The 9,089-nt window shown below is 40.6% G+C and overlaps 2 protein-coding genes across 2 annotated transcripts; both read right to left on the bottom strand.

Moving 5' to 3' along the window:
• Window positions 165-3,044, bottom strand: LOC109707218 (3-dehydrosphinganine reductase TSC10A). Its single transcript, XM_020228352.1, has 3 exons — window positions 2,293-3,044; window positions 1,875-2,022; window positions 165-696 (listed from the first exon to the last, which is right to left on the bottom strand). Exons 1-3 carry the CDS (start codon window positions 2,824-2,826, stop codon window positions 398-400), a joined length of 981 nt encoding a protein of 326 aa, XP_020083941.1. The 5' UTR covers window positions 2,827-3,044; the 3' UTR covers window positions 165-397.
• On the bottom strand, window positions 3,644-8,800 carry LOC109707219 (thylakoid lumenal 29 kDa protein, chloroplastic). Its single transcript, XM_020228353.1, has 11 exons — window positions 8,765-8,800; window positions 7,784-7,891; window positions 7,257-7,341; window positions 7,137-7,171; window positions 6,903-6,968; window positions 6,753-6,793; window positions 6,503-6,633; window positions 6,175-6,281; window positions 5,365-5,502; window positions 4,622-4,756; window positions 3,644-4,054 (listed from the first exon to the last, which is right to left on the bottom strand). Exons 1-11 carry the CDS (start codon window positions 8,765-8,767, stop codon window positions 3,944-3,946), a joined length of 960 nt encoding a protein of 319 aa, XP_020083942.1. The 5' UTR covers window positions 8,768-8,800; the 3' UTR covers window positions 3,644-3,943.

The raw sequence follows: 9,089 nt of genomic DNA, 5'->3' as shown, positions 1-9,089 counted from the left end.
CTAGACTGCAATATAAATTTACAGTTTTTAATATAAGTGACAAAAGGTTAGTTGATGACGATACTGGAGTCTCAATTAAGTTCAGTTATAAAAAAATGAATGAAGTGAAAAGCATGCTTCTCGAAAAAAAAAAAAAAAAAAAAAAAAAAACAACAACAACAACAACAACAATATAACATAATTTCCTCCAGTTGATCTAAGAGAGTGGTCACGGCCACCGCATCAGTAACTCAAAAAAAGTATAATAGCAGGTTTAAGAAAAGTTGAACAACATAAATCTTTGAACGATACATAAACCAACCCAACCTAGAGGATGTTACTATAGCAGGAAAATTTCTACTGACGCTTTTCATTAAGACAAGGAGGATTTAACATCACCGAAACTATTATTGGCTATTCATGCCCTCTTCTTCTTGGCGTGCCACTTCTCTATAGTAGTAAACCAATTCCATTGGAAACATAGACCCAAAAAGCGCATGAAACTGGCACCGAGCACCTCGAAAAGTGCCCCCAAGAATGATCTTTGCGGAGACAAGCCAGCAGTTGCTATGGAGAGCATGGTACCTTCGAAGTTGCAGGGGACAATGAATTTGCCAACTTTAATGCCATCTAGTGCTTTTCTGGCGACATCATCAGCCTTCATTTCGCCTGATGATCCCGCTATCATATTCGTCAGCTCTGGCCTCCTCTTATGCTCTGCATTGGGTAGGCAAATGTAGTTGCATGAATTCATCTGATAAGTAAGAGGACCCCAGATTCTAGCAACACAGCAATTGCTTGGAGATGTGAAGACAGGAGTTTTTTGGCGTATGAAAGATGAGGTTTACTAGAGCACCAGTTTAAACTATTAACACCAAAGAGAGATCACTCGTTTAAAACTGTTGAGCTCTTTACTCTTTAGTTGCAACACTGAAATACATACGGCACACATACGGGGGATGTTAAGGATCTAAAAATCCAATAAAATGGCTGCTAAATATACAAGTATTGCTAAACCTTCTTAATCTGAAAAGAAAGATTTCCAAGATTTATTGAGAGTAGGAACAATAGCAACCTATATTCAATGAAATGATTTAGAAAATGGGATTTAACTAGTACATACTGCATGAAAGCAAACACAAAATCTTTTTTTGTCTAGCCTAAGAATTTGATAGCCAGATCAGTAAAGATGAAAGTGAGCATGCATAAGCTTCTTAAATCACTTACTCCAATTTATAGACACCTATAGATAGGTATCCTATGCTAGACATCTTAGGCTGCATTTACGCCTGCACTACGAATTGGAAGTGCAAGGAAAATAAATAGACATCTTTATACAAAATATTTATTTTGGACTTGTACATAAGAGTCGGCTTAGACATACTTTACTCCTGAAAATTCATACCTTAATGCAATCGAAAAAAACGCTCCATTTAACATAAAAGTAGAAAGATCAGATAGGAGTAGATGAGCATTTTAAGTCAATATTAACAAACAAGCAATATAAGTATAAGCAGTGAATAAAGAATTATGTGTCCCAGAGAACTTCTAACAGTATGCTAGAAAAGTTTCCTAATGTGGCCCTACAACCTATTTTGGATCACTAAATATGCACACTTGAAAATTGCCACCACAACACACTTGCAGACGTAAAAAAATATCAGCCAATGCAAATTATATCACCTGAAAATATTCATGTGCCTAAACTGGACCTAATGGTTAGCATAAAAAACTATTATCCATCATGTGTTCCAGATTAAAAGTTGCAATATGAAAAACTGTCAATTTAAGGAGATTCCTATAGTATAGTTTTCATTTATTCATCAGTTCTTAGTGGGGAAAAGAAATCAAGGAAAAATATTCAGTGCGTGGCTCGGAGAGCGTATGGCACATACCTTCAGCAAAGCCCGGGGTCTCTGTATCTGGAGGAAATATCAGGGACACATGAATGTTATCCGCGATGACCTCATGCTGTAATGCCTCCCCTAAGCCCCTAAGGGCGAATTTGCTTGCTGAGTAAGCCGTGTAACCGTAAACTCCCACCTACAAGACAAGATCCATTTGGGGAAAAAAGAACTTGGCAAATTACTGCAGATCCACCGCAGTTTCCATTCCTTAACATAAGTTGCTTAATGCTATGCTACTTGACTCAAGAACAATTTTTGACAAACAAATGGCAAGTGCCCCGATTAGATAAGAACTGATGCATATGGTACTAAATTGCGATATGTACTAAAATGCAAGACATCAAGAAAATCTTAATAAAGTTGATAATCGTGCGCATTGCACAGATCTAAGAAGGTGAGGAGGTACCTGGCCGGCCTGGGAGGACATGATGGCGATGGAGGCGGGGAGGCCGGTGTCGCGCGCCCTCTGCTTCATCGCGGGGAGCGCGGCCTTGATGAGGTTGAAGGTGCCCATGAGGTTGACGTCCACCATGAACCGCACCTCCTCGAGCTCCTGCTTCTCCAGCTCCTGCGGCACGAACACGCCGTGGTTGCACACCAGCACGTCGACGGTGCCCGCCGCCTCCACGGCCCGGGCCACGGCGTCGGCGTCCCGGACGTCGGCGGAGAAGGCCGAGACGTCGCACCCCGTGGCGCGGCGGATCGCGTCGCGGGCCTCCTCGAGGCGCGCGGCGTTGCGGGCGAGGATGGAGACGCGGGCGCCCTCGGCGGCGGCGGAGCGGGCGAGGGCGAGGCCGATGCCGCTGGAGCCGCCCGTGATGAGCACGTGGCGGCCCTTGAGGGGGATCCGGACGGGCCGGGGGCGGACGAGGACGGCGAGGGCGAGAAGGAGGCCAACGGGCGGGACGGAGAGAGCGAGGAGGACGAGGCACGACGCCATGGGCGGGGTGAGGGACGAGGTCTAGGGTTAGGGTGTTGTTGCGGGGGAGGAAGGGAAGGGGAGGCTGAGACGACCGTTGGAGAGGGGCATGGGCGTTTAAAAGAGGAAGAAGCGACGCGATCGGGCCGGAGCCGGATCGGTTCGAGTCAGCGCCGTGGACGACGACCCTTGAACCGGGGAGGGAGGCTCGAGGGAACTGATTGGTGCTAAACGCAAGGGGATCTAAAAGTGATCCACGTGGACTTTAGCTGTGTACGAGGATGTGAGGTGGCATCTGGTGATTGGAGGAATGAGCTAATAAATTAATGATTAATTCTCGACGTTTATTAACGGGTTGGAGGCCTGGAGCTGGACGATGGGACTCGTTCTTCCGGATCAAAAACAGTTTAGTCTGTTAAATGGTTTAATTAACACTCAGCTGCATTAGTCAACTCGGTCGGAACGGACGATATACTTTTCCCTGCTTCTATTAAATTAAATTACCAACAGCCGGCTTTTTGACGATGACACGAAGTAACAACTACGCCATGGATTCATTCATATCGACGGCGCCATCAAAGACTCAAATACGCATTACAGTCCGTGAATTTCTCGCTATCACCGTAGGAACTCCGTCGCCGTCGTTTTGGAATCAACCCCGCTCGTCCTGTTCGTGGAATTTTATATTGTCAAATAATTATTAATGAAGGAGTGGGGATTAGTTACCTCAATATCCCTCAATGTTTATTCGAGTGTCACTTCGTCACTCTCTTTCCTCGTCCCCGGAAAACATCCTTTTTCTACCAAATACAGCAAAACAGGAAAAAAGAAGAAGAAAAAAAGGAACAGTTCTTCCGCTCGCACCACATTATCATAGGATTAATCAAACACATTTGTTTCGCACGCAGGACGTTATCAGAAACAAAATTAATGAAAATAATAATATTGTGCCACAATATGAATCTTTGCTACACTGAGCTCCCGCTGGCAAAATTTGATGCCCCGAGGGAAGCCAAGCACCAAACAGCACACAAAAGAACACTGGGTAATTTCAGGCAGCACCACGTGACCAGATTTTCAAAATTTTGCTCCTTTGATCTCTTCCTAAAGATGTCAAAGGAATGCCAGCGAGAGGCCCTTACAGTTTCAGTTTACCCAAATCTATCTTCTGCACCGGATATGTGTAAGCCTCATAGTTTATTTTCTGCCCGAGGGTGCTTAACTTTGTGAGGGTGGTTATCAGATCAACCTGCCATAATCATAATTAAAACCAAAAAAAAAAAAAAAAAACATTAACCAGTGCAAAAAGTAGAAATAAAAGAAATTGAACAAAGTATTAAATTCTAAAGATTACTAAAATATAGAGTATTTGCCAAGCCTATATATGAGAACTCTGTTTGCGGTTATAGTTGCCTCTTGAAAAGCCAGAGTCTTATTAAGCTATTCATAAGAGCTTTTGGATCTATCATGGAATCCGTTAATTAACATGTAGCAAAAAATGAATCCTGGTCAGTGATTTCTTCCTTCTTTTTTTTTTTTTTACTGGAAAACTGTTCTGATCAATGAATTAGTAATTTTCCATAAAACAGTATTTATGTGGTGAACACAAAAAAGCTTTGGCGAAAAGAAAATCCTGCTGACAAAAAGTACCACCATCTTCTTACTTACAATGCTCTGCAGAGTAGAGCGTATGAAAAAGCATCACATCGAGATGTTTTCAACTGAACAAATAGTGCTTACCAAACTAAAACAAAGGAGCGACAAGATCAAGTGACTTTATTTCACATTTTAGAATGAAGAAACTGATAACTCTCACCTCATAATCAGTTTGAGACACAGTCTCTCGGCTGCGCTGATACTTCTCAACCCATGGACGAACATCTGGATCAGATGCTAAGAGACTCTCAGTAGCCAATTGGTCAGGACCCAGAAACGCAGACATCACAGCAAGCTGCAAGAAAACTCCACTATGAGACCATCATCAGAAGTATAGTGAGGTACATTATTTGCTATCAAAGTGAATTAAATATAGTAAAACTGTATGATTGCCAACTTTTTGAGAACTGAATTTGGAAAACTGGAAAATGAGACTCCGCGTTTGGAATTCATATACGATAAAAGTTGATAGTGAAAGACTAAATATAACTTTATGAACTTAATAATGTAGGACATTTGTGCATTTGCGAGGCACCTGATACTACATGACTTTAGCTCTGTATTTTCAAGATTATGTAAAATAGCCACAAACTCTTGGTTATTCAGCAGTCAGTACTAGAGCAGCTGAAAGCAACAACTTTAATTGACCTCTGGAAGTAAAACAAGGTGTATACCAACGATTTCCTCAAACTAGGGAAGAACTTTCAGATGTTATATACATTGCAAAATCCTACCAAAACAGAAAATATCTGTTTGCATGCTCATCTTAAGCATTTATGTTGGCCAATTACTCAAGAAAAGAATTATTTTTGTCGAGATTATAGTGTATTGTGTCTGCAAAAACAACATCAAAAAAGACAATAAAGAAGTTACCGCCCAAAAACTAAAATTGCAAGAAGGTACCTGGCGAGGACCAAAACCAACAGCAGAGAACTTATTCTTCATCTCCTGAACAGAGGCCTTGTCCCATTGAGGAATCCTTCCCTCTGGGTCAGGTTCTTGAGCGTCTGTTCGTCCGAATTGCTTGTCGAACAATCCCCACTGACATGGAACACATGCCCATGTTTGACATTTAAAATATTGCTTTAATATAACTACTCTTTACTAGATAGAGGTCTATATTTATAAGATGCATATCACGGACGGTGTCAATTGCATACCCAACCTATAAGCAAATGCTTGAATTATGAGTTTCTAGTTATAAAAGGAAAAAAAAAAAAAAAGGTACACAAGCAAGAAAAGAACATCAACTGTTGGAAGGTTTTAATGTAATATATGCTGTTAACATTCTCCGTTTCCAGAAAATATTGAGAATTAAGACGAGATTAATGGCTATCAACTCTACAATCTTAATGTGCCAGCAGCTAATGTTATACTGTACTGCAATTGTGAACATAATGATACTACTCATGGCGTCTGTTCATTATGGTTATGCTAATTTGGTCAGATTTTGATCAGATAAGCAGTAATCTGTTCCGGGCTTTTCCCATTGGCCATTCGAATGGCAATGGACACCGAAAAATATGAGCACTATCAAAAGTACATTAATATACCTGACCGATACTACTCATGGCGTCTGTTCATTATGATAAGCTAAATTGGTCAAATTTTGATCAGATTAGCAGTAACCTGTTCGGGGCCTTTTGCTTTGGCCATTCAAATGAGAAACAGGCACCGAAAAATATGAGGACAATCAAAAGTAAATTAACATACCTGACCATTGGAACCATATGCTGTATATAGCGTTCTACCCTTCTCTTCATTCCCACCGCACTTCCGGATGGCAGAATCAAGAAAGGTTTTCTTCACAGCAGCTTGTGCTGTTGCAGAAAAGTAACTCAGGATCAGGATTGCAAGAAATTTTCTTAATAAACATCAAAGCATAATGCAATGCAAATTATAGCTAAACTAGTTTTAACCAAGGTTGGAAAACCAGTAGTTCCAAATCATCATAAGTTAGGCTCTGCAATAAACCCATCATTGTTTTGACTCAAGAGACAAGCAAGAAAACTTAGCCTCTGCAATACAAAATAACAGTGACCTGCAAATTGGATGAGGTCTGCAAATGAAATGGGCCCTCCCTTGGACTTAGAATCTATTTCCCTTTTAGCTTCAACTAGCAGATCCAAAGCAGGAGAAAGTCCTCTATTTTCAGGTCTGCTCATTTCTGGACTTTTGTTGAAAAGTAAAGAGAATAGAAAGAATAAATAGCTGGTTAATGCAATGTAATGTTTAGCGAGGACGTAGAAGAGGAGGTGTGAACCTCCTGATTAGCATTAACTAAATTGTACCTTAGCCTGATCGATCCGTTTGGGCCTCCTGATTTTGTAGCCTACAAGCTTAGCGTGAATGAATCAGATATTTCAAGAAGTGGCACAGATAATTATGCAACAAAAAGAAAAAAGGCCATGGCCAGAGAAATGAAGTGCAAGTCAGCTAACCTTGTCGTATGTCATGGTATCATTTAGTGCAAGGGTCAATATGGGTGGGATGAGATCTGGATGTCCCTTTCGAAAGATGTGATATATATTAGATGTTAATAGACGAGCATTAGGAAAAGCACAAAAAAAAAAAGAAAAAAAGAAAAAAAGAAGAGGCTGAAGAAGATTTTGCTAGATGAATTTTTATTCTCATCAATGACAAATACGATTCTAGGGAGTCAAAGTGCTTCTTACTTTTACGGCTGCTGAAAGGATGTCTTTGATATTTGCTGCAGCAAACAATTAAAGAAAACGTTATTAACTTCAGAAACTTCTGTACATAGGTATTAACGTGAATGATGCTAAATCACTGACATTGGAATTCAGCACGTTGTCTGCGTTGAATAAGATCAGCAGCATTAGCTGCTTCTATAAATTTCCCTGAGCTCATAACCATTTCCTTATAAAATAAAAGGCAAGTGAAATGATTAAAAGTCTGGAAATAAAAATTTTAAAAGAAAATGAGTGCCACACGTCCCAGCATCAATCAAATTTTCATAATTGATTAAAATTGATAAGTCATAACTTATGAGCAATAACTTTGCCGATTTAGCCGATGCAGCATGCGTCAAATTCGACGAAGGAAGATGCAGTTAAGATGTCAACTAAATTATGTCCTTTCTTTTTCTTTTTTTTTTCCCTCTAACTAAGACAAGTACCTAAATAAAATTATAACAACAAGAACTGAAGTACAAATTGAACTCCAAAAATCCGTAATGAATAACTGGCAAAACAATTACAGCGACAACAGAGAAAAGCACAGCACCAGCAAAGAGAGAGAGAGAGTTCCTATCGACAAGAAGAAGAAGTCGTTCTTTAGTGACGCTTAAAGCGGTGCTTACCATGCCCACAACAGAGCCAAAGCACTTGAGGATATCCCTTCGATTAAACGGCCATCCCCCATCAGCAACACCAGAATCCTCACCCTTACAGAAGCAGCAGATTTCAACCTGGTTTCACAGGAAGTACAACATAAGTATCCAATCGAAGAAAAGAAGAGCTCGTTAAATCGGAAAATATATATATATACATATAAAATGGTTTCAAATCTCTGCAAAGAAGAAAAGGAAAGGAGATGCGGTTGCTAATAACACGAAAATCAATCTCTTCGGAGAAGGCCAGGATGGTCTTGCAGATTTAGAAAATGGAAGTGAAAATTTGCAAGGGCTAAAATACAGATTGCAGATGAGTCGGTTTCAAGAACAAGGATTCCATGTTGGAAATTCAAACAAAAAGAAAAGGAGAGTATAAAAACAATGTACTGAATTGTACTCCTTCGTTCGTTTAAAAAATATATATATAAACAAATGGGATAAAGTAGAAGTGAGAGTGAGAGTGAGAGTGAGAGGGAGGGGAGGAGGAGGAGGANGAGAAGAATGAGGCGAGCGGAAAAGGAAGGAAGGGAGAGTGGAGAGGAATGAAACTCCCGCCATTGCACGCCACACACCTCTCTCTCTCTCTCTCTCTCTCTCTCTCTCTCGGTCGCTCCCCCAAACCCCCCAAATGCCAAATCCACTCTATCCGAGTACGATAAGGTGACCAATAGAATAAGCGCACTATCCATAGAGCGACCCACATAAATACGGTTCGGGTAAACAATCCCGAGGATATCCATATCCGCACAATCCCGAGGATATCCATATCCGCCTCACCTTGTTCGTTCGTTCCCCCGCGCGCTCGTTTCGTTGTTGTTTTTTTTTTTTTTTTTTTTTTTTGAGAGAGAGAGAGTAAGGTAATATGTTATCGCTTTGTTTATTTTATTTAGAAATAAACTTAGCTGAAAATGTGAAACTAGGATTCGAATTTGAGTTTCGGATACTAACCATCAAATTCTTTTGCCATTTGCGCTATGGATGGTCGGTCTCGTTTGTTCGATTAGGCCTGTTTCGATGCCAATTATCTAGCACCAGTCCTATAATTCCAACCTTATAACTCTTACTTTAGATTAGCATCCAGTAAAAACTTATGTAAAAAAGAGAGTTGAGCATTCCATCTCTTATCAAGTCATCCACTGGATCCCAACTTCCGTTGGATTTTACTAACATCTTTTAGTTCGCTGTGCGAAGAAGAGAGGTGAGATCTACAACTGCGTCACATGACGTCCATGTGCTAGCAACAGCTATAGAAAATAATAAACTTGCGAATGCT

This window comes from Ananas comosus, linkage group 3 (genome assembly GCF_001540865.1).
Source record: "Ananas comosus cultivar F153 linkage group 3, ASM154086v1, whole genome shotgun sequence".
NCBI classification, from domain to species: Eukaryota; Viridiplantae; Streptophyta; class Magnoliopsida; order Poales; family Bromeliaceae; genus Ananas; species Ananas comosus.
This window is presented reverse-complemented; position numbering and strand designations above follow the sequence as displayed.